Here is a 26165-nt window from a genome sequence, read left to right as displayed (position 1 = left end):
AAGTCACAACAATCACAGCCATTATACATACTACTCTACCCATTCAGCATATACCTTCATATCCATTGTCCAAACAGCACCCTGAGGTGGATAGAATCAATGTGCTAGCTCCATTTTATAGAAGAGAACACTGAGGCTTAGTAAGAGGCTTGACGTGTGCATGATCACACTAGGGAATGAAAGGGACAGGACTTGAAGCTGGACCCTCCAAAGCCACCCACAACCTTCTTTCTACCACATTATGCTGCTTCTAGGAGAAGCGAGCCCTCAGAGTGAGCCCTCATGTCCCCTCCAGCCCCGTGTTTGACCCTAATCCCAGGTCCAGTGTTTTAAGGCCAGGCCACCCCAGGCCCTTTGAGTGGCCACCCTGGTTCTGCCCTTCGGAGCCCACAGGGACACTCCAGCTGGGATTCCTCAGATCCACTGTTTTCTCTCTGCAGGTGACTCCATGGCTTACCACAACGGCAGATCCTTCTCCACCTATGACAAGGACACGGACTCAGCCATTACCAACTGTGCCCTGTCCTACAAGGGGGCTTTCTGGTACAAGAACTGTCACCGTGTCAACCTGATGGGGAGATATGGGGACAACAACCACAGTCAGGTGAGTAAACCGCGAGTGCCTGGGGCAGGGCTTGGGAAGCCGGTTGGGGGTGACAGGCAGGCACCCCAGCCCCTCAGTTCTGGCTGAGACTGGGAGGGGGCAGCAACCTCCGGGAAATGGTGGCACCTCTGTCCCCAGCAGGGAGAAACCTCAGGGACACTGCGGGTCAGGTGAAATCCTAGAAGCAGTCCACGTTAACCCATGAAGATCCCGGGACAACCACCAGTCATGTGGATTCCAAACACAGAGTGTTCTCCTCAGACAAAACCTTGGTCTGTGGCCCAGAAGGAAAGCAGATAAAATGCAGGCTGTCTAGGTGAAGCAGGGGTGAAAGCAGGGTGCTCTTTCCACCTTCTCATGTTGCCTCAAGGATGCTTCCATAGGAGCCTTTTTCCACCACCTTTATTTCTTTGTCCCCTACCACCAGGACAATACAAAATCCTTCTGGAGGAGCGGGGGGTGGGAAACAACCCAAAAGCTGCCTGCCCTAAAGAAAACCTTTCTTTCCCATCTACTGTTGGAAGAAGAACGAACTGACGGAAAAGGGCCACGAAGGAGTTATGCGAGTCCTGCCCCAGCTCTGGCAGCTGCGTGGACTCTGTGATGTCACTGTCCCTCTGTGGCCTCAGTCTCCAGGATAGAATGAGGAGGGCTCATTTCCAGCTCTGCGCCTCCGTCAGAGGGAAGCAGGAGGGCAGAGGAAGGGCAGCGCAAAGCCCAAGCTATCAGGCAGCAGTGCTTTACCATGACTGGGTACTCACAGACGCATTCGCCCATGGGGAGAGCCAGCCTTTCCCAAATGTTACCTCCCTGTCAGATTCAGACACTGCCTGATACAGTGAATGCCAAAAACTTAGAATCACATAGTGTCTCAATTTTTTTTTTTTTTTTTTTTTTGCTTCATTGTACCAGCCATGAACTTTTCCATGTCCCCTCACAGCCCTACGTAGCTTAAAGAGAAGAGGGGTCATCTGTTAAGTTTCTAAAATTCCACATATGAGTGAAATCAGATGATATCTGTCTTTCCCTGAGTGACCTAAGGGAAGGAAAAATAAGATAAAAACAGAGAGGGAGGCAAACCATAAGAGACTCTTAAATACAGAGGACAAACTTGAGGGCTGATGGGGTGGAGGGGGTGTTAAATGGAGGATGGGCATTAAGGAGGGCACCCTTCGGATGAGCACTGGGTGTCACACATAAGAGATGAATCACTGGGTTTTACTCCTGAAGCCAAGACTACTCTGTGTGTTAACTAACTTGAGAATAAAAAAACAAAAGTAAATTTAAATTTAAAAAAAAAAAAAAGAGAGAAGAGGAGTCAGAGAATGCGGTGGTGGCCTCACAGGAGCACTCCCAGAAGCAGACATCCCTCCCCTAGTGGGAAGAGGGCAGACTCTACCATCTGTAGACTGTATGGAAGAGTCAAACATGGAATTAGGAGGCCCAGACACAAATATAATCTTTTCTTGAGAAAGAAAAATCTTTGGCCAAATTTCCAAGGATATTTCTCCCTAGTGGAGATTAGGGAGGTAATATTTACTTCGCACCTGCAATGTGCCTGGTACTATAATCACTCCTTTACAAGTTCATTTAATTTTCATAGCACCCTTTCAAGGTTGGCACTATCAGACCCTAAGAGGAAAAAAAAAAAAAGATAGTGAAACTGAGTCCCGGAAAGTTTTGATGATTTGTTTAAGACCACTTATGCCTCAAGTAAGAGCCCTGAGCTTGAACTCTGTATGTAAGTAAGAGCGTTGAGGTTGAACTCTCTATGTCAGGTTGTACAATTTGTGTTCCACCTGTGCTCTTTCTGCCATTCCATACAAACCCTTATTAAAATACTCCATGAGAATCCCGTGAATTAGAGACTCCCCTGCATATAGCTACTCAATTCTGTAACTTCCAATCACGACCTGAATTCCTCCAGCGTCTATTCCTACCCATGGGAAGTCTCATCAGCCACCATTTTGTTTCACAATGGCAGCTCAAAGCTCAATGCCAATGCCAGTGACTTCTGACTAAAATTTTAAAAACTGAGTCAGATTCAGCCAACTCCTTTTAAGTTTTCACTACACAGACCAATAGACAGATAGGCAAGAGACAGCTATGAACTACCACATGATCAGGTTGAAACAGAGCTCCTTTTGTTCCGTCAACTAAGCAGCAATGATCAATGAACACCTTGCCTATTGGAAACCCATCTGGAGGTCTCCTCTCTTTTACAGGGTGTTAACTGGTTCCACTGGAAGGGCCACGAATATTCAATCCAGTTTGCTGAGATGAAGTTGAGACCCAGCAATTTCCGAAACCTTGAAGGCAGGCGCAAACGGGCGTAAGTTCCAGGGACAACTGGGTGAGAGAGGAGTAGGGCCCAGAGAAAGAAGCAAATTTTACCAAAGTATCAACACAACCACTCCAACCATCAAGCCACACCCGGGTATTTGTCAGGAGTCAAAGTTGACCATGGATCATCGGGGCCAATGGCGGAAGCACCCGCCTCACCTACCCTGCGAGTATTTCCTTCGCACCAAAGACAATGATCTCCACAGGTTTCTGTTTTGTTGTTTGAATCAGCAAAAAAATTTCCAGTGACAGCATCACAGTGGTTGTCCTTCTCTTGGGTGGCTCTGGGAATGGGAGAGGGGTAGGCTGTACAGTGGTAGTCGGTGTTAGAACCAGCTGTATTTTACACAAAGCTGTATAATTAATTATCATTATTTTTGTCCGCAACGATTCAGTGTGTGTCATTGGAGGCCGTCCCCAATTTTTTTTTTACATTTCATACAGCAAAACCCAGAAAAGCAATACTGTTTTGATTTTAAGGATATGATTAATATGATTAATATAATAATAATGATGATGAAAACTAAGGATTTTTAAAGAGATCTTCCTTTCCAAAACACATCTGGACAGTACCTGATTGTATTTTTTTTTTTTTTTTAATAAAAGCACAAGTACTTTTAAATTTGGCTGTTGTTTTGCCCTTCGTTGTTGAGCCTGAATTCCACTAAAGCCATATTTGAACAGACGGAGGAAAGGTGAAGAGGGATGGTGGTCAAGTCAGAGAGGAAGAAGGAAAGGTGGGAGGCTACAGGCTGGGGGAGAGGAAAGCACCTTTTTGAACAAAGTTGAGCGAGGTTGGGAAAAGGTCGCCACTTAAGATTCAGCCTCTTACTCAACATTTTCAAGACTAATGGTTTGTGCTCTCACAGAGGCTCTCTTATACCCACCATCTAAGGTAGCCTGCTAAAACTTCCATGATATAGATGAGGTGACAACTGTTATCTAGCAAGGATCAAGATGCCCAAAGGCAGACAGCCTGCGTTCACACCTTGGCTGCACCATCCCCTAGTTCCCTTACCTCTTTGTGTCTCAGTTTCTTAATGAGTAAAGTACGGTTGCTCACACTTCTCCATAGCATTTCTACGAAAAAATAAATGATATCATCCAGATGAGGCCCTACCATGGTGCCTGGTGTATATTAAATGCCACTAAGTGTTAGCTGTCTCTGCTATCACTGTTTTATGACAGGGTGCACAGAAGTGTAACGACTTGCCCATGGCTACCTACCCGCTTAATCATAGAACTAGGATTTCAACTCAGGTCTCAAAGTTCTTGCCCTCACTCAGGACCCCGGTGAACATCCCTCCTTCCCCGAGGAAATGCGTGCTATGGGTACACGTTACAGAATGATTGAGGGTGGGGAAGTTCAGGTGGATCCTTCCTACAACCCTGAGGTCTTAGAACTAGAAAGAATGTCTGTTAGGAATACCTCCTTCTCCCCCAATCAGAGTCCGGTGTCCCCCAGCCTCGGCCTGAATGCATCTCGTGGTGGAGGGAACTCATTGCCCAGCACAGCAGATCTGTTTGTACTTGGCAAATATCGAGTCAGAACCACACGTTACACATTTGTCTTTTAAAACATGGTGAGTTGGGGGGGGTGGGGAGCAACTCCCAGTTGATTCTCTCAGAGATTTTCAGCAAATGGACTTATTTAATGAAAACCTTTGGGCTGATAGGCCTCATTCAAATGGAATGTGATGGCTCAGATGCGAGGATGAGAAGAATTCATGGCTCAGGCCAGATCCTTTGCTGCTGAGTTTATCTTGCTTTAATAAATGCCATCGTGTTATATACACAACTGGAAGTTCCCGATCATAAGAGTTGTTGCCTGCAATTCTGCCATAGCAACGCTTGCCTTGCTGTGTAAACCCCAACAAACGGGCTCCCTATAACAATCAAGCCTTAAGAGGGAGGCTTAACCCTCTGTTGACTGCTCCCTTGGGAGGCTCTGAGCCCCAGTCCTAGCCCCTCCCCCAAATACAGATGTAACTAAGCTGATAAGGTACTTCCCAGAAGCCACACCAGAATCAAATTCCGGTTGGTGAAGAATCCCCACCACATGGGAGTCCTTGACCTTGGCCCTGGGAAGATGGTAGATACCCCCATGTGGGGATGGGAAGGCCAAGACACTCAATGCTGCATAGTCGGTTTCAGACTGCCCACATACTAGTCAAAGCTTGAGCTCACCATGCCTCAACCACGTCCTTCAGTCGGTGACTCTGGCTTTGTTCCAGCCACCTCCTCCATCTCAAAAGGTCTCCTGAAATTCTAGTCCACCCTCAAAGTCCAAGCCCACTTCTGCCTCCCCACTGAGAATGAATTTCCAAGGAGTCTGGTCTTCCCTTTGCCCTTCCTCTGTCTGCTCCCCTCCCTTTTCCCAGCTTATACCCTTCGAAGCCATCCTGCATGAATGATATCTCAGGTTTCTGGTGAGATCAAAATGGGAAGTGTTGGGACACTGAAGGCAGGAGACTGGGCAGTTAGGGGGTCAGGGTACTTCTTTTCCAGCCCCATCCCTATAGCATCACAGGGGGGTGACTCTTTGCATCCTAACAGAGGCACAATGCCAGTCCATCGCCCATCTCCACTCAGCATCCCAGGTTTTGGATAACTACTCCCCCACATGCCCCTTCGGGCCTAAGGATGGTCTCTGCACCTCAGCTTCTCGAGACCTGGGAACTGTGTTAGCCCTAGTGGCTCTCCTCCACGTTGCCCACACCTTTAGAGACAGTCCCTCAACTTCTGCCTCTCCCAGGGACCCTGACAGACATGGCCACACTCCGGGATCCTGGGCACCACTGTTACAGCTGCCTGCTTGCCTTACACCATTATTTCTACTCGTGCCTCCCACCATGGAAGCCACAGAAGAAGATACTCTTCCCTCCTCCCTGTGGGAGCCAGGACACATAACATGAGCTTTGCCCATTGTATATCTGCAGAGGGACTTCTAACCTTGAACAAGGAATTAAAAGCAAAGAGCCTATGAGGCTGGCTTCTCCAATGCTACCACAGAGTCCATCCACAAATCACCATCCTTTGGGACAATCGATCCCACCTTCTCCCTTTCTCAGCTTGGCCCTCCCACGCCACTCTCCTTTCCACTATTCCTGGCCAACTCCAGGTATGGGGGGGTCCCTGTGGGCTGTGCTGATTGGTTCTCTTGTTCCAAGATTTCTCTTTTCCCTTTTCATTTAATAGTCAGTACTGAATACGGCCTATACGAGCAGCACTAAGTGAAGAAAATAACCACGGGCCCTGGCCTTGTGAGGCTTCCATGCCAGGGGGAGGCTGGCAACAGCCACCATATCAGACAAGTGAATGTATAATTGCAAACTGAGTGAATCTATAATTGCATGTTTTAGAAGTAAATCTGAGACACTATGAGAACTTCTACGAGGACCTGAGCAGGAAGGCTTCCCAGAAGAAGGGCTTCTGAATCGTCACCTAAACAATAAGTAGGACTTAACCAGTTAAGAAGGCAGGGGAGGCAGAGGACAGAGTACCTCTAGAGGCCCTGAGGCAGCCAGGCCATGCAGAAAAAAGACAGAGGCAGCTGCAAGAATCTGGTCCCGCAGGTTCTTTTGGTCCAGAATAAGGATTTTGATCTTTTTCCTAAATGCAATAGGAAGCTGCTAAGGAATTTTTAGCAGGGGATGATTATGATCGTATCTTTTCTTTAAACCATCTTTTTGTTGCAGTTTCAACTTGGGCAGAGAGGTGGGAGAGGGGAGGCGCTGCAGGGGCTGCGTAGTGGTGCCATGGGGACGGGGCATATGGTGTGAGAGACATTTAGAAGGTAAAACCCACAGGGACGTGGGGGCCCAGAGAGCTACTCCACGTCCACACCTAGTTCCTGAACAGCTTTCAGTTCCTGCAGGTCTCTTCCAGATGTGGCTCCATTGTCTCATTAGGGGTGTGCAGAGCTGGAGTCGAGGTCCCACTAACCTCAGGAACCAGGAGGGCTGTAGGGTCCCAGAGTGCTAGGCATCTCTCCTCCAACTCTGGATGGGGGGCGGGGGTGGGGGAATCAGGGAGGGTCCCTGGGGGTTACTGTGGTTGGAATGAGGAAGGATTGATGCCAAGGGGACTCTGTCTGTGGCTGAATTGCAAAGGGTGAAGGTGATGGCTGGGCCTTGCCCTGGGGGCTTTGTGTCCTGTGAGTGCAACTGAGAGTTGCCGACAGTGTTTAGGGCAGGAGTGACAAAATCAGGGTCGCTCTTTAGAAGTCCCACTCCCTTACTAGAAAGGCATTTGCTCAGGCTATGTCCTCTGGCCTCAGTGGGGTGTTAGAAGAACTCACAGGTGTCCCCTGCCAGGATTTGGGCGGATGCTCTATGCCAGTGGCCAGCAGAGGGCTCACTCCCCCGCCCACCTCCCTCCAGGACCAGCCACACAAATGAATTTAAAGTTCAGAAAGGAAGCAGGAAAAGGCTCTCCTCTTGAAAATCACTCCAGTCTCGCCAAGACTGGAAAATAGATCTCAATGTGTTACGGAAAGAAACACACACACACACACACACACACACACACACAGTCAAAACGAGTAGTTCCCGTGTTAGCCCAATGCTTGCAACTGCGGGTGAAGCTGTTTCAGAGCCATGAGATGACTTCTCCAAGGTTCAGAGTGCCAGAGCAAGGACTGAATCCTAGGTCTTCTGACCCCTTAGGCCTTGAAGAGCATCTATTGGCATACTGATTCCTTTATCCATTCTTCCATTCGGTACACAAGGAACACCTGCCATGAGACAGTTCCCTCATAACACTTTACAGTTTACAAAGCCAACGTGATCATAGCTTCTCTAAAGTAATCGTCTTTGCAGTCAGAGCTGAGCTGGCATCCGTCTTCCAATTACTGAATGATCTTGGCCCAGTCGCTTAATTTTTCCAAGTGGCCCTAAAAATTGGAGTGAAGAAGACATACCCTGGAGAAAGTGTGATGATTTAAAAGAGAGAAATGGGGGCGCCTGGGTGGCGCAGTCGGTTGGGCGTCCGACTTCAGCCGGGTCACGATCTCGCGGTCCGTGAGTTCGAGCCCCGCGTCGGGCTCTGGGCTGATGGCTCGGAGCCTGGAGCCTGTTTCCGATTCTGTGTCTCTCTCTCTCTCTGCCCCTCCCCCGTTCATGCTCTGTCTCTCCCTGTCCCAAAAATAAATAAACGTTGAAAAAAAAAAATAAAATAAAATAAAAAATAAAAGAGAGAAATGGACAGCACCTGGCCTGGAGAAAATGTCAATACACATTTCTCTCTAAAGTTGATAGTTGTCTGAAGCTGAGAAGCGGGATACAATACTCAAGTCAGCCAGCAGATGGCAGGCTCCCCCGGCTTTCTGAGGGCACTAAAGGAAGCACTCCCCGCCCCCCTCCCCAGGTGTTCACGTGGCTGCAGTGATGCCACCTGGGCTCCCAGGCTCATAGAAACCTCCAGGAAAACCCCTTCTCTGCCTTCACTCCAATCCCCTGCTCCATGAGAGGTTCAAACCCTGCTGAGGGGGCAGCAGGGTCATGGCAGGCTGCCTCTGCTGTTCTGGTCTCCCCTTTGGCTGCACAAGCCTTATGTCAACAACCACAAGCCTTCTTGCAAATGTACACCAGGGTGGGGGGGGTACATTCCCGGGGGTCAGGGAGGGAGGGCTTCTGGCCCACGTGTCCAGTCCCCACTTGGATTCTGTAAAGACCACCACTCTTCTCCGGCATGTGTAATGGCCCCATTGCAGTGACGTGTCATCACTGACTTACTCCCCCGCAACCCCCATTACTGCTCCCTTATTGTTGGTAGTGAAGGGTGAGCTCACACATCTTCTGCTGCCCTATGGTGGCTCCTCTGGCTTGTCCGTGGCCCCTCAGCCACGTGTCTTCTCCTTCCCGACCGCTTAACTGTCCAGCACAGAGTGAGGCCCTTCTGGAAATGGGAACACGTTGTTGTCGCTATTGTTTTACACTCTCTTCTCCTCAAAAGGCTGGTTTAGCTGGCGATCCCTCTGGATTACCCCGTGCAGCTTGGGCAACCCCGGAAACGCCGTCAAGGGCCCTGTGTCCCCAGTGCTTGGCTCCTTGTGTCAGTCTACACCCCAAAGAGGTGTAGAGTGATCCTCTTAAAATGCTGAGTCAAACCATCTCATTCCACTGCCCCAAACCCTCCAAGCTTGCCTTCTGGCTTACAGCAAAGCTTGAGCCGTTACAGCCCTTGAAGCCCTGAGTGATCTGTCCCTTGACACTTCTCAGAACTCGATGCCTGTCTCATGGAGATCTCGGTGCATTGGCCTCTCTGCTGCTCTTCAAACCCAGCACTGTCCCACTTCTGAGCCTTCCCCTGGAATGCTATTCCCAGCACCACACACATGCACACACACGGCTCGCTTTCTCACTTCCTTCGGGCAACCTCCCAAAGCCGTCTGCTCAATGAGACTTTCCCTCACCACCCTGTGTAAACACACGCACGTGCACTCCGCACGTGCGAATCCACGCACACAAGGCCGCCCGGCCCCGGCACTCTTTATTTTTCTCCATAGCATGTCTCCACCTGACATGCTGCTGCCTTGTTTATGTGTATAATTTCGAGAAATTAAGCTCCGTGACAACAGAGCTCCCCTTTATATGTATTTGCTCCCCTGTTGTATCTCTAGCACCTCAAATAGAGCCCATTCTAGGGTCTCCCAGTCCTTATGTGTTCACTGAACATGTGACCAGACCTATTTTCTATTTCATTAAGCGTCAACTCTGTCCCCAGATCGTCATGTTAAGCAGAAACTAACTCAGAGAAGTGATTTTCCCAAAGCTGTCATGCAACCAGAATGGATTCCTATTCAGTTCCTCCTTGCCCACATCATTGCCACAATAGGTCAGAACCTGACGGTGTGGTTTAAAGAAGCAGCAGAGGAATTGCTCTATCGAGAGCCCCAGGCAGCAACCTCTCCTCAGCTGGGAAAGGCCGTGGCTGAGATTGTCTCACAGCCAAGGAGGGAGAAATCCAGCAGGACATTTAGAGAGAAAAGCACCATAAATATCAGTCAATTCAGAGTCAGAGCATGGCGTGTGTCCAACCAAAGTCATTTGTTCAGGGGCTTTCCACACATGTGGTCCCTCAGAGAGAAGCCTCCCAATTTTGGACCGAGGCCCTCCCACTGCACCACACCACAACTGAGAACCATCGTTTTTCAGAGCTGGATGGGAAGTGAGCAAAATTAGTGACCTCTCAGGCCTTTTATTTACATATATTAACTTTAAAAGGGAAGTGAGAAGGAGAGAAAGACAAACAGGCACAGAGAGTGAGACAGAGGCAGAGGTACAGAGAGAAGGAGAGACAGAGAGAAAGAGACAGATACAGAGAGAGAGAGGCAGAGACAGAGAGACAGAGATAATTTTCCAGGTACGGTAGAAGCACCATAAAGTCACCTAGTTGTGGGTTCAAGAATTTCTCCAAAAAGAAGTATATGTATTTCCTGACAATCAAGTCCTTCTAGGCAGTTAGCAGAGGAGGGGGGGGGAGCAGGCCTCAGGTATGTGAAAGGGGTTTGGTCTACACAGCACACCCAGCTCAGCCAAGGCTTAGGACCGCACTCCCCCTGGGCCCCCTTCAGGGGAGCATCAGAGTTAAGTTTGTAAAAGCATCGATCTCTCCCCAAAAGCCCAGTCCTAAGGCAGCAAAGAACTTTCAAGTGAGTGCCACAAGGGGCTGGCTCCAGGACAGGCTACAAACTGCACGAGGGCTGGCTTATTTCCTGTGTTCCCCTGCGTCTCCAGCACCACATCCACAGTGCATAGTGCTGGAACCCAGTCGCTGCACAATTAAGACTTCTCGATCAAGGCATCAACTTATATAACTGCCAGGAAGTTCTAAGAAGGGCACTGAGGTCACGACCAGGCCCAGTGTGAGAGACACTTACACTCAGTTAATAGACGTTTTATTAATCTACTTGTCATCCTTAGAATGGTACTTACTTAGACGATCAGATAGTGAAAAAACTGAAAACACCATGTCCGTCAAGAAAGATGGGATAACGAGGAAGGACGTAATCTCCGCGTCAGAATCTCTGCAGGCCTCTCATGGAACAGTGAAAGCAGGCTTATCCTATTGGGTGACAGAAGGTAAACTGGGAGCCCATGGTGAAATCTACATGGGGCAAACAGTACCCAAATAAGAAAAGGACTTATGACCGAAACCATCCAGGGAACGAGTAGGCCGTCAGAGAAGCAGTGAACTCCTGGTACTGGAGAGGTCCTAGGTCTTAAGGTTCACACACTAAATAAAGTAGTGTTATAAAGTCCCTTCCAGCCCGAAAATGGACTTATTCTGCCCCTCCGGCTCAGTCAGTTGCCGCATACAAGCTTTCCAAATGCTTCTGCTCCAGTCACCAACCTGGGTCTCAAATGCAGCAAAAGGAAAGGGCATCATGACAGAGTTAAGACACCAGGAAACACAGATGTTATTTGAAGAAGGCAGCCCCTTGGGGAGACAGGAGATAAACACACTGTTGACTGTCCCTCTGATTAAACAGAGCACTTCCTCCAGGGAACACAGGGCAGAAGGAACCACACTTGCCAGTTGGCAAAACCTTAACTCTCTTAAAAATTCTAGGTTTAACGAGTTTCTTGGAAGCAAGCTTCTTACAGAAAAAGAAACCTGTAACCCCAACCATGACCCACAGGCAGAAAATTTCACTGTCCCCCCCGGCCCCCCTAACACACACTGGGATATTTCCTGCAAGAGATTGTTCAGGGTCAAATTCCACTTTCTAACTTTACTTAGGAAGTCACAGGGGGCTTGCACAAAGAGGCAATCTCTAGAAAGGAGATCTGAAGCGTAAACTGGGATATGATGTTATCATTCAGCCTCCAGGATCACTCATCCTTTAACCCTTTCTTTCCGCTTAATCTGAATGCCAGAGCATTCAAGTAGAATGTACGTGACTTCATGTACATCATGTAATACGTGTTTTTAATGCTAAGGCTTGAAACCACCAGACACGGAGGCAGGACCAACCGGTGGGTGTGTTGGAGGCAGGAACCATTTCTTAGCGAACTCTGTATCGGCAGCACCTGGTGGGGAAGACAGCACTATGCTAAATCAGTGAATGAATCAATGGACCGATTGATGGCTTCAAGCTTTGGCTCGGCTATGGAACTAGCAGTGTGACCTTGGTTGGGTTGCAGAACTTCTCAGAGCTTTAGATGTTTTCATCTATAATTAATTCAGAAATACTAATAACCACCTTGTATGATCTCAATAAACGCAGTGATGTGTATAAAGTGTCCCGAAAGTGTCTTGCTTATAGTAGGTGCTCAGTAAATTATGTCCCTTCTACTCCCTAGAACCGTCCGTCACACAAAGGAAATGATCAGTACACATTTGCCTGGCTGATCAATACTTGGAACTAACATGAATGAAATCAGTTAATTGAGGAGGAAGCACAGACCGGCGCGGTCACGTGCGTTGGCTCAGGTAGCTGCTCCGTGGAAGAGGTGGGGGCAGAAGGAAAGAAGTAAATCCAACATTTAAATGTATCTCTGCTGTGAGAGGCAGCCTCCACTCGTATTTGTCTTTCATTTACACTGTGATTCTCTCTTGGGCATTTCGGCTCCTCAAGGCAAAGTTTCCAGATCTTCTGGAGGATTCATAGAAGATGCATGCCTTTGAAAGCTTTTCATTAGTAAAGCTGGACATACAGATGTGAGCAACTATACTCAAAGCCATATATCCTTAAAGGACCCACATAATAAAGTCCTACTGTGTCTAGTCCCCCTTCCCCACCCCCAAGAACTTATTTCCGCAAATGAATGTGTGTTTCATGCTGTGATCAGGAAGCGAGATCAGGTCATCCAACGTGCCTCCTCACTGCCTTAGCTGCAGAGACAGCAAGGGGAAACTCATTAGCCACTTATATCAATCATCATCGTGGCCCTGGTCTGTGGCAAATCTATTCCTTCTTGTTTCTTCCACCGGTTTCTGTTCTCTTTTTCATCCCAACGGTCTGATTTTGCTTTCCGTTTAATCCATCAGTCTTTCTGGAAAAAAAAGGGAAGTGAGAAGAACACCAAAGATATAAAATGGCACACAGATTCCCAATTTGGACTTTCCTGGTCTGAAAACGGACCTGACTTCTCTCCCTCAGCTTCACCATCTTTAAATGAGTGATTTTGCTAAAACAACAAGAGTATCGAACCCCTACAATAAGCACCAGCTGAATGCCAGGCACCGTTGGAAGTGCCTCCCGTGTCAGAAACTCGTGCGATCTTCCCCTATATTCTGTGAGGTAAGGAATATCATTGTACCCATTATACACAGGAGGAAACTGAGGCATGGGAAGGTTGGGGAACTTCAAAACCACACTATTGTGTTTTATGTAATACGATTCGAATTATAATGGAGTGCTTTAATTGAGAACCTCATCATGTGGGACCCAGAAAGATGGCTGTGAGTATAATTAATACACTAGAAACACTGATAAGGGAGCCAGCCCACATGGTAGAGGCACCAACTGTCATGATAAGGAGTAAATTCCATGTTCCTTCTACCATTCGAATTCCGCTCTCAGGAACTGCAGAACCTGACGGCAGAAACTACGAAAGCCAAGAGGTTATTTATTGTTGTAATTGGGTTGGAAGGAGAAAAGACCCATAAGGTAAAAGGGCACACAGCCTAATGTTTTCTCTGCCTTCAAGGCAGACACATCACTCCGCAAGCTCTTTCTGGCCTCATGCCTCTCCGCAGAGGAGAATTGAGACCAGGACGTGATGAGGGAAAACCACGGGCTTCTGGGTGACTCACACTGTGTTCAGGCGAGCAGGTCCTGCCCAGCCGGCTCTGACAGGGAGGGGGTTGCTCTCACCTGCAGCTTGGAAATCTACGGTCAACAGAAGGGACTACCCTGCTGTTTTGCGTTTCAGAGTCTCCAGAATCCCAGGGGCCACTCCAGGCTGCTTGGCTTTCTCACCAAAACTCGAAAAGAACCCCCCTCCAAGTCCTAGAATCCCTTTGCCATCAGGGTTTCAGAAAGAGCTACAGTCAATTGAAATGCATCTTCTTCAGGGTGTGCATGGAAGTCACCACTTCTCCCAACCTTTAATGACATCATCTGTGCGGCCACCCCGAGGGAGCGGAGCCCAGATACACAGAAGTGCCCTTGAAATGGCAAAACAGGACCAAGAGGTGAAACCTGCCCATTCCCAAGAGAGCCTCCTGCTGGCCCGACAGTACAGAAATGACGCTGGACCTGCTGGCCTCCTCCCAGGTGCCCCTGCTGCCAGCTCAAGTCTGCTAACTGCTTGCCTTGCTTGCTGTGTCTGACTCTGACACCCTCTACCCCAACACCTGATCATCAACCAAAGTTTTAGCACTCTTTGGTGCCTGTTTCCTGGACTGGCAATGGCATTTGACTCTCTTTTTCTGTAACGAGCCCAGTCCATTACAGGTCTTGTTTGAACGGATCCCAACACCAGGGTACATGCACAGCCTGGTAGGCTTTAAGCTACACTGGACAGGCTTCCAGAGAAGGTTCATGGAAAGAAAAACATCATAGAGTAACCACAGGTAGGCTTCTTCAGATAGGATGTTACCTTCTGCACCTAGACCTTTAGTATGGCACAGAGCAACCCTTAAGTGCAAAGAGGCCCAGAGTGGGAAACAGCTTGCAAAATAAGACGGCCTCAGGGGACATTTGCCCTCCCTGGTCCCTGATGTCAGTGCAGCTGCAGGGAGCAGGTTCTCCTGCAAGCATGCCTCTCAGTCTCTCCACTTCTCTTTCCTCAGAGCCTGGGAAGCCACTCTGATCTAACACAAGGACATTTTCAGAGTGGGAGGTGGGACATACCTAGGGACCCTCAACCAATGAAGGACAGGAACACTGGATGAATGCCCCGGTCCTCTCCTTTCACAGAAGGAGGCACGTTCAGTATGCCTTCTCATGGGGCCCCAGTGGGACTAAGCCACAGTTGTCCTCTGCAGGAACTGAACAGCAAAGCTCATGCTGGCTGTCCCTTCCTCCCTGTCTCAACCTACTCTCACCCCTACTCCTGCATCTGGGAATCATCTCGCAAGCTCTTGCCTCAGGCTCTACTTTAGGCCTGATGAGCTGAGGCTATAGTTATAGTGAGAATCAGGAGTATTGTCTAGGATCGAGTCAGTAAGGTCAGTATGAGCCAGACAGTGAACAGGCCATGGAAAAACTTTAGATTTCAGATTCCATTGCCTGGGTAGTTAAGATGATGGAGCCCAGCCTAGGAATCCAGCCAGTGGGACTTTGAGGCAGGGGGCAGTAATGGCTGGGAATCTGGCCTCACCAGGGCTAGATGGAGTCTCTGGGCCTCTGCTGAGCTGGCTGAGATTCAGAGAAAGAATTGGAATGGATAGGGACACTGATGCAAAAAGCCGCTCACCAAAATGGGGCCACAGGGAAGCCACAAGGTCAAGGTCTGACTCAACCCTTCTGCCAGGTCCCAGAACTCATCTCTAGCACATTGGATTTGGCATGAAAATAACCACAGCTTTCCTGAGTGTGCCTATTTTCAGCCTGCTCAACAGTTTTCATAATGAGCTCATTTGGTTCTTAAAACAACCATATAAGTCATTCTCCCCATTTTATAGATGAGGAAAGTGAGCCCACTATGCACTTGAACCAAGACTTGAATCCAGAGTTCTTGGGATTTTAAGCTGCAGTCTCTGGCCAACCAACTACCCTGCCAGGATCCAATGGAGCTGCAGTCCAGGTTCAAGGTCAACAACTGACCTTGCAGAAATAAGCTTGAGGACTGCAGTCAGGACGAGCTGGGAGAGGTAGAAGCTGATTCTCAGTGTCAAAATGCACACACGGCATGGGTTCACCAGCATTGCCTAGGGACAGATGCTGCCTATGTCTTAGACTCACAGTGATAGTGACCGTGTCCTATGAGGTCACATTGCAATTGTCCCTCCATTCATGTACAATGTTTCTCAGATATGTCATCTACTTTTAGGGCCTGAAGGAAAAGACTCCAGGTTGGGGTGGGCAGGATGCTTGTCATTTAGAAAAGAACCCACAGCCAGGCTTCTATCTGCAGGCTACTCTCCCATTTACAAAACATATTCTAGTCCTTGAAATCATGATGCTGAGGATGAGTAGAGAAAGCCATATGACTCCCATTCCAGAGAGGAGTAACAGGATCAGAGATGTTGAAAGGCAGGACAGTGTGGCAAAAATACCATCCACTGACCACGGAGCCAGGAATGTCCAAGCTCTGACCTTGAGTTGCCTTGCCTCACCACCAGCTCCCTATTCACCTCGGACACTGACTTTGCAGGCTGTGTGTTGCAGAGGAGAGGGTTCAAAAGTGGAAGGAGCCTAATCCCCCGAACCACCCCACAGAGCAGAGATCAAATCCATAAGTAGCACTGTTCTGTGACATGAGCAAGTAATATATTTTTATAGCATTTTGCCACGGATTGCATGAAGTTGTTTGCTATAGCAGTTAGCCAACCTTGGCTAATACAGGTCCTCTGTGGTCAAGGTGGTTTTCTCTCTGACATCAGTCCAGTGGATTCAGCATCATTTGGAGCTTCCATCTGGTCCTTTTCAAGCTGGTCTTCACTGACTGCTCATTCCTTGGTTTCTGTGATGTCTATTCTTGATGTCAATTCCAAGGGCCCCATTGCCCTTGAAACCAGTGAGGCAGCAAAGCCACACACGACCCAGCTCTCCTTCCTGGTGGAGAAGAGCCAGCCTCATCAGATAATCCAAAAGCCAGATCAAAGGGCACCAGACCCAGTCACAGAAGACCTGACACTGACCTTAGCTTGACTTCTAATTCGCTGTGTCACCTTGAGCACATTTCCTCAGTTTTTGGTCTCGCTTTCCCATCTCTAGAACTGTGGGGTTTCCCTCAGTGATACCAAAGCAACTGCTAACGCTTTAGGATTCTAACATGTAGATTCAAGACCCGAGAGAGAAAGGTAAAGGTTAATTACTCAAAGCTGTGGGATAATTAATGAAGGTGATTTCCCCCAGACTCTAAGGGAAAAAAGATTTTGTTGAAAAGGAGAGAATTGTTGAAGCTGATGTTATGTTTAGGAAGGCAAACCATCAGGCCATTTCCATTTTGAGCCAATCCCACTGTTTGAGAGGTAACAGAAGAGAAGGGAGAGGCCACAGGTTCTGATTTGGAAAGACCTCTGTTCAAATCTCGCCATTACTCCTAATGACCATGTGTTTGCAGGAAGTCACGTCTCTAGCCCTCCATGTTATCACTGGTAAAGTGGCACCTGTCAGAAAGCTATGGTAATCAAATGAGACAGTGCGAGTAACACACATTGTAAGTTGCAACAGGGAGTTCCCTTTACTGTCCTCATGCTAGGGCGAGGGGGAAGCAGGGGGAGGGATGGAAGCATTTCCTGCATTGTGCAGCTAATCATTTATCTCAACATTGTGTGTTAGGTGCTCACAACACACAGATGAATAAAACATAGCCCTTGACCTCAAGGTTTCAACGTCTCGGTGGAAAGACAGACGCATGCACAAGTTACTGATCCCCTAATATGATAACTATCTCACACACGTATAAAGAAGCCAGCACCACCCCTTCTAGAAGACGCCCTAGAGAAACATACATGGGTGCCCATTGAAACATGTACAGGAATGCCCACTGAAATTCTGGCTACAAATTTAAAAAGTAGAAAAATATTGAATGTCCATCAATAAGAGAGCAAATAAAATATAGCACATAAATAACTAGAATTATTAACATGTAGCCTCATTAAGATTGAATGAAAATTCAGTTATCAGATTATATGTACAGTTAGGTACCATTTGATTAGATTTTAAAACCACACACCAAATGTTCTGTGTTTTTCACGGAAGTGTGCAGTTGTATGTATTTTTTTTTAATTTTTTAAATTCATTTTGAGAGAGAGACAGGCAGCGAGAAGGGACAGAGAGAGAATATCAAGCGAGCTCCATGCTGTCAGCACAGACCCTGACTCAGGGGCTCAAATCCACGAACCGTGAGATCATGACCTGAGCCAAAATCAAGAGTCGACACTCAACCGACTGAGCCACATAGGTGCCCCAGTGTATATAAGTATTTTTTTAATGTTTATTTATTTTTTAGAGAGAGAGAGAGACAGAGACAGAGACAGAGTTTGAGCCAAGAAGGGGCAGAGAGAGAGAGGGAGACACAGAATCTGAAGCAGGCTCCAGGCTCTGAGCTGTCATGTCAGCACAGAGCCCAACGCAGGGCTCGAACCCACGAACCGTGAGATCATGACCTGAGTCGAAGTCTGACATTTAACTGACTGAGCCACCCAGGGGCCCCAAGTATTTTTTAAATGGACTAGAAGAATCCACATCAAACTCATGAGCCTGGTGGCTTCTGGGAAAAGTAGGCAGGAAATGGGTCTAGGGCTAATGCTCAAAGGGGACAGTAATTTCATCTGTAATGTTTTGCTTATGTTTAAAAACTCTAGAAACCAGTATGATAAACCTTAGCATTTATTTTTTGCTTTGTTCATATGTGTGATATTATTCTTTATACTTTTCTGTATTTTTTAAATTTCTCAAAGTAAAAGTAATCAAAATATAGCAATGGGTTGTACAAAGAACCATGAAAAAGTCCTTCCCTCAGTTAAGCTGACCTCAGAGTAAGTAAACACTAGAAGGTAGTGGCCAGCAGGCAAGATCAAGGCTGGTAGGAGTTGGCCAGTGGTGGCAGAGGGTCATGGAGAGTGTCAGTCAATCCTGTTGACACTGTCTGGGAGTCAGCATGAAACTTTGATTTGAAGAAATGAAGAGCTAGTTTTCACTCCTGGATTTACCACTTACTAATATAACAAGGTCGCACATGTAATCATGCATCGATTCTCAAATTAATTGCTGTCTCTAAAGAAACTAGTTCCTTATGCCAGTTAACAGATAAAAGGTGGACTTTAAATTCTATATAATTTATACTTCATTTCAGCCAATAGTTTAAACAGTCTCTTTAGGAACTTCTCAATACCTCCAAGAGAAAAAAGATCCAATTTCTAAAGGAATGGTTTTCTGCCTGCCATCCCCCGACTCCTCTCCAAGATGGCACCTGGGTGTGGTTTATGCACCCTCATGGTGGAAGGGAAGCACTGGGGCCCAGAGCCCGTTTGATGCTGGTGTTAGAAGCAACACCCTTGATCTACCTAATTGCAGACTGACCTGCTGGTATTTGCATTTGAAGTCTGCAAGTGGTGAAACTTGAGGTTGGCTGGGTTGCTCTCTCTCTGTCTCTCTCTGCTCAGGCAAAGTCTGGGTGCTCCCTGGCTGATTCAGGCCCCCTTCCTCTAGACCTTTCTGAGGCCTGGCAGTGAATCCATTCAGCTTCAGTCCAAATAGTTTGTTATCTCTGCAGCCTTCCCTACAGAACCACCTTGATCCTGCTGTGATGGACCTTCTAACCAACACCCAGCTGTCTACAGTGCACAGGAACCAAACCCAGCTCCAGAGGGCTGAACCTCTAAGCTTCCCTGGGCCTCAAAGACACTACACTGCCATGTTTATTTTGATATGGCTTCCCTGGCATTAGTATGGTGTCTTGCAATGTGTCTCTGCCGTGTGGCTCCCCCAGCAGAGAGTGGAAACAAGAACTACCCTTTGTTCTGAATATTTCTTCTACTTATCTAAAGTGATTTTCTTCTCTTGGTCAAATGCTCCTGTAGGATGTTTCCAGTCCCCTCTCCTTCTTTCCTCCCAGTCTTCTTTCCATAAAACCCTCAGCTGGTGTGATAGTTAATTTTATGTGTCAAGTACCACAGGACTCAGATATTTGATCAAATATGTCTGGATGTTGCTGTGAAGGTACTTTTCAGATAAGATTAACATTTAGACTTTCACTAAAGCAGATTGCTCTCCATAATGTGGGTAGGCCATATCCAATCAGTTGAAAGCCTTAAGGAAAAGACTGACCTCCCTCAAGGAAAAACGAATTCTGCCAGCAGATGGCCTTCATACCTAAGCCTCAATGTCAACTCCTCCTGGGATTTCTAGCCTGCTGGTCATCCTCTTCTTCTCTATAAGGTCCAGTTTATAAGGCTGGGGTCTTACTAAAGAGGTCAAGTGCCTGTCTTCAGGATAATGAATTTGAAGGAGGTAGGAGGCTGCAAGGAAACCATGGCTAAAGGGGAGAAACTTACATTTGTTATGATAAATTTTTATCATCATTACCATGTGTGACCTTGGACAAGTCTCTTGACATCTTGAGCTTCTCTCTGTCTCACAAAGTTACTCAACTAATCAAGACATTATTATCACTAGTAGTCACAGTAAAATTGAATTAAGATTGTGAGTGTTGGAATTTGAGGTTTTGCAGGGGTGAGGGTCAGATAATGAAGTCAGTGTTCATGGGCACAGTTAGGGTTTTATGGAGTGGATGTGCATAAGGTAAGTTTTAGATGACCAAATCAAGGCTGGGTTATAAAATCCAGGTGGAGGGTAGAGCTGGGACTACCATGTGGTCAGCTATGACAGGACCAGTGATGTGGGGGCAGTGGGATCACAGCCGAGCAACAGAGAGTAATACCAGCTACTTCTTCCACAGTTCTTGTCCCGAATGATGTGATCATAACAAGTTTGTCTTTGATTAAAAAAAAAAAATCCATGCTGGAGCCAGCTTTACCTTCTGCCCTGCCAGGTAAGAAGCAAACCTTCTAGCAACCTCACCCTTGGAGTCTGAGAAGGACGGGAAATTCCCCTGGAAGCCCAGAAAGAACGGAGGCCAAACTCTGGGCTTTTTCTGAGCAAACATTTTGAGAGAAACCAAAGTGATGATGATGTGGAAGAGCAAGCGGGGCTGTCCCCTCAAACAGCAGCAAGGCTGGTGAAAACACAGGGATTAGTACCGATGAATCATTGCCAGTCCTCTCCCTGATAGCGCTTGCTCATGGCAACCCAATAAATACCGGATCTCCGAAAGCGCTGACAAGTTACCCACCATGCCTGGGAGTTAGATGGTTTTTGAAATTGGTGGGAGGAGAAAGCGAGGAGCGGAGACACGGGGGCGTGCCCCCCTTCCAGAATTCGCGTTCTTCCTTTTGGTAAGATGGTTTCCTACTCTTTCCGAAGTGTGGGTGATTCTAGAATCTAGATGAATGGTGCCCAATCCCAACCTTCCGTTCTTCCATTGAGGGGGTGGGAATTCATGTCCTTCTGTGACTCTGGCCCTTTGAAGCAAGGAGGAGATGCTTGGAGGCAGGTTTCCTTGCTTTGGGTTATTAACAGCGAGGGCAGACTAACGGTCTTAGGAGCACAGCTTCAGACAGAGTCTAAAGTGAGCCACGCTTTAAAAGAGGCAATATTCCACTCAATGTCTTGATGGTGCTGGTAGATACACAGACATATACATGTGCAAAATGTGTAGAACTAAACACACACACACACACACACACACACACACAGATAAGTACAAGTAAAATTGAAGAAATCTAAATAACATCAGTGGATTGTTTCTATCTCAACATCTTGGTCTCAGTATTCTATCTTGCTGTAGCTTTGGAAAATATTACCACTGAGGGAAATTGGGTAAAGAGTACACAGAACTTCTGTATTATTTCTTTTAAGGACAAAAACAGGTTAATTGAGATATGATTCGCCTCCCATACAATTTCCTCATGTCAAGTGTCCAGTTCAGTGGCTTTTAGTACATTCCCAAAATGGGCCGTTCATCACCATCATTTTAAAACACTTTAATTATCACAAGAAAGAAACTCTGCTCCCTTTATCTGTCGTCTCTTAATACATCCATCCCCCATGCCCTAGGCAACTATGAATCTACTTTCTTTCTCTATAGATTTGCCTGTTTGGGATATTTCTTGTAATTGAAATCATACTGTAGGTGGTCCTTAGTGATTGGCTTCTTTCACTTAGCAATTATGGTAGGGTGTATCAATATTGCATTTGCTTTTTTTTTTTTTTTTTTGATGAATAAGATTCTACTGCATGGATAGACCACATTTTATTTATCTTTCATCAGGTGATGGGAATTTGGGTTGTTTCCACTCTTTGGCTATTAGCATAATGTTACTACAAATATTTGCATACTAGTTTTTGTACAGACAGGTGTTTTCAATTGTCTTAAGTGTGTACCTAAGAACAGAATTGCTGAATCATACGGTAACTCTATGTTTAACCTTTCCCTATGGTCTTGGGAAGGTCACTTCTCCTTCTTTCCTACTAAACAGGCATCACCACATGCCCCTTACCAAGCTGGTAGGAGGACTACCTACATAACATCATTCAGTGTTTCCCAAACTCCAGTCACTTCTGCATCTACATCCTCACTTCTACCAAATTCACTTACCACAGCGATTGTCATTTATTTACTATTTTTTCACTAAATCGATTCTTTTCTTTGCATAAACAACCTTATTTGTTAAAGGAAACAAAAGCGGATGCTCGTTTGTTCACATTTTGACATCTCTGAAAGCAATGTGTTTCTTATCCTGCGTGATAGAGGATGGTTTAATTAGCAGAATTATTTTCCTTTCTTAATGGAATATAGAATAAGGTTGTTTTTATAATCAGCAACATTTTAAGTTCTATTAAATATGGAATGTCATTTCTTTAAGTAGAAAAATGGGGCTGCTTATTAAAAATAGAAGGAGCCATTTAAACAACTACATTTTATTAAATCACATTTTAATTAAATTTCAGCCAGAGTGTGCTGCCTGCAAATATTGTTAGCCTGAGGTCTACTCCTGATCTATTAAAAAAGGGAAATTTAGCAAGCAAAGAGGGTTAGCAATATAACTCACTAGCACCAAACTGATAGGATCTTCATGATGCAATAAAGCACCTAATTCCATGTTACGCACAGTCACACTATGTAGCACCTAAAACCATCTCCATTAGTAGCAAGTGTCTTTCTTTAAAAAGCACTGGGGAAAAGCTGAGTGCCCTAGCAGCTGAGACCTGCATCACTGCTTCTGGGAATTAGGGATGATATACTTGGAGTCCCTAGGGGAATGAAAAGTACAATGTAGTGTTCCACCCTGAGATATCGTGTAGCAGTGGGAAATGTCAATTAGAAACACACCCATTGACTTGGACAGAGTCTGAAAATGTTGAGTGAAGGAAGGAGAAACTGAATGAGAAACACATCGTGGCATCATATATAAAAATTAAAAGTTTACCCATTCACCATAAACACTACACATGCTCAAAAATATACACATATTTTTAGGATGGGTATGGGGAGGATGGGAGAGGGGAACAAGGGTGCAGGGAAGAAAAATAATATTGATAAAATAAAACAGGAAAGTCTGTTTGGACCAAAGATCATACTGTGCCCTCAGACAAAGTGTTTTCATTAACTCAAATATCCATATAAAACACATAAACATAAATGTAAAATTCCTATCAGTATCACATAGGTATACAGTAGATTCTCAATGAATATCAATGGCTTGGCTTTAGGGTACTCTACAAAGGCTGTCTAGAGTGTCTTCAAGAATTCAAAGTGGCACTGAATTCCCAGTGACTGCCCCTAGGTACATGTCCCTTAGCAGACCCCAGAATTGTTTATGGTTCCTCCACCCCAATGTCCTCCCCCCACATACTGGACACCTCTATTTCAGGATGACCCACCACCAACAATGAGCCCTCCCCACAAACCATGGGGTTTCTAAAGCCAGGCTGATTCCCCTGAAACAGACTCACAGACTGTAATGAGTTGATCCAGGTAGACACTCCTTAGGAATTGAGTTTCTCCATCCCCTTTTATAGAGAAGGTCAGACACTTGATGGAATCACACAGTGAATTAGAGGCAGTTTCATAACTAAGACCAGGTTTTTTTCCTTTCATATGTACACACATCCTGCCCCTCTCTACATTTGGTCTGTAATGCCCTTGATCTGACCTACCAATAAGCCAGTGGCAAGGTTATTGAGACAGGATTTCCATCCTCAGTGGGGCAGATATTCATGTCTAGAGTACTTCTCACCAGCCCCTGAGGCACCAAGACATCGGGAGGCCAAGAAATTACTCCAAGGTCAATGAGTGCCTTCCCAGAGGAGACAGAAGTGATGAACAGCCAGTGGTATCATTTCTTAATACCATTATCACTAAGGTGATCCATTCTCAGGAAGACAAACAATAGAAAGGCCTATAGGCTGCTTCGCATCTTGGCCTCAGAGAGGGGGTGGGTGGCAAAGATAACAAAAGTGGTGAGGTGGGCAGAGGCATGAGCCATTTTATGAGAATTGTCTCATATTCCCAGAGTATATACTATTACCTCCTTTTTACAGATACTAAGAGACTCAGGCCAAGTAACTTGCCCAAATTCACCAAACTAGCAAGGGGTTCCAAACAATGTGCCTTTTTCCAAAACCCTGGTCTGTCCCCTCTGCTGGTTCCTTAGACTTGAGAAGAAAATAAGAGGTTCTGTGGGGGCTTAGAAAAGAAAGAAGCTCAATTGTGAAAGGGAGCATGAATCCAGGAGGATTTCATGTGCCTCTAGCACTTGACATAGGTCTTCAATGAAGGGTATGATTTCCATTAGTGGATTGGGGGAGGGAGTTTTAGGTAGAGAGAACGTACAGCAAAAGTATCAGGCTGGGAAAGCACAGTGCATGCCTGGTGCACCAGGCAGGTGGTTGGGTCAGAACCTCAGAAGAATGATGCAGAACAGAGGCAGGGCAGTGTGCTGGATGGCTCCATGCAGTTGGATGGAAGCATGGGCTATCAGGCTCAGGGGTCTGTGTGCACCACAGCAGGCACTGCAGAGCTCATGGAAAAATTTAAGGTGGAACATGGCTAGAAAAGTTACCCAACATCCCCAGAGTCTTTGTGGTTGAGGAAGGGACGGATCAAGAACATAGATTTTGGATAAAATTGACTTGAGTTTGAGTCCTAACCCTGCCATGAATTAGCTATAATCTTGGGCAAGAGGCTCATCCTCTTACATCACATTTAGAACAGGTCCGGCACATAGTAAGTGCTTAATATTAAGTTACAAATGATTATGATAATGATGACGATGAAGGTAAAGATGGCAACAAACAAAGGAGGAGGAAGAGGAAGGGGAGAAGGAGAAGGGGAAGGAGAATTTGTTGTAATCTATTTGTTGTAATATAGAGGGGACGGTGGCTCCATGAGTCAAAATTTACTGCTGTCAAAATTTACTGAATTCGATCCATCCCTGCCCTCAAGGAATTTACAATCAAAAACGTGGAGGCAGGCGAGGGCACAGATATATAAGCAATGCCCTAAAGCAGAAAAGCCATCCAAACTTGACTTCTAGGATGAGCTTCAAGTGAAAAGCTGGGTGCCAGGGGTCAAGGGTGGGGGGAGGTGCAGAGGAGGGAGGGGTGGAGGATGGTGGGGGGAGATAGCACTTCTGACTGGAGTTATCTGGGAAGACGGAGCAGAAGCTTTGGTTTGCTGAATCTGAGAGAAGACTAGGAAAACCAGTGTGAAAAGAACAGAAAATGGGCAGTCCCAGCATTCTGGGCAGCAGAAAATAACCCATTGTTTTGACCATGCCTCCTTAGAATAAATGTACAACTTTTTTCCCATTTTGTCTCTTTTGCTCAGGATTCCAAGTCCTGAAGGTCCCTTCTTGGTTTCAAGGAGACCAAACACCAGGAACTTCCATCATGGGAGCAGATTCCTTTACAGAAAGAAAATATGGAGTGTTGCCAAAAGAGAGGAAAAGATACAGATTACCAGAAAGAAATCAACACTGCCTACAGCTCAGGCAGACAAAGCCAGTTGACCACCCAGTCCAGTCTCCTCTGATTCAGTCCAAAGAGACAAAGTGCCCAGTGTGAAATCCTGCCTCCCCGTGGACATCCTTTCAACTAGGAATAATGAACTAGGAACATGAGATATAGGCAGAATCCAATGGGTGGAGCCCCTAGGGAACCTCTTGGAAAGGAAATGCCCCCTTTGGGGTCTGGTCCTTCTATTCTTTGCACCTGAAAAGATGGTTGTGAAGCCGAGATGAGCAGCAACATTCCCGTTACCTGAACCCCTAAGCGGTGCTTTAGGGCTGCAGATGGGAAGGGAGACTTCCCATCTGGGAACAAAGGACAAAGGAGGCTGGGTCCTGCAGGACTCTGCAAAACTACTTACTTTAGAGCAGAGACAGAAGGAGAAACTCAGGCAGTCTGACTTCAGAATCCACGTTGCAGCTAGTGTGACAGGTGTTTGTGGTAGGGGGTGGAGAGTTGGCTGTCTCCTTTCATTGGAGCTCAGCTCTCAAATGATGACGTAGGAGGCCTTGCCTGACCACC

General features: G+C 46.6%; 1 protein-coding gene and 1 long non-coding RNA gene across 12 annotated transcripts in view; one reads left to right on the top strand and one right to left on the bottom strand.

The window, feature by feature from the left end:
- Window positions 1–3569, top strand: part of TNC (tenascin C) — a 95443-nt gene extending 91874 nt beyond the window's left edge. For all 11 annotated transcript variants that reach the window (XM_045469033.1, XM_045469031.1, XM_045469034.1 and 8 more), the window contains 2 exons: window positions 441–604; window positions 2830–3569. In XM_045469033.1, coding sequence (XP_045324989.1) covers window positions 441–604; window positions 2830–2940 — 275 coding nt within the window. In that variant the 3' untranslated portion in view covers window positions 2941–3569. The remainder of the gene's footprint in view (window positions 1–440; window positions 605–2829) is intronic.
- LOC123593344 overlaps window positions 1–26165 on the bottom strand; it is a 131206-nt gene that overhangs the window by 9280 nt on the left and 95761 nt on the right. The window lies entirely within an intron of this gene.

This window comes from Leopardus geoffroyi, chromosome D4 (genome assembly GCF_018350155.1).
Source record: "Leopardus geoffroyi isolate Oge1 chromosome D4, O.geoffroyi_Oge1_pat1.0, whole genome shotgun sequence".
Taxonomy (NCBI): Eukaryota; Metazoa; Chordata; class Mammalia; order Carnivora; family Felidae; genus Leopardus; species Leopardus geoffroyi.
The sequence above is the reverse complement of the archived record's forward strand: the minus strand, read 5'-3'. Positions and strand labels throughout refer to the sequence as shown.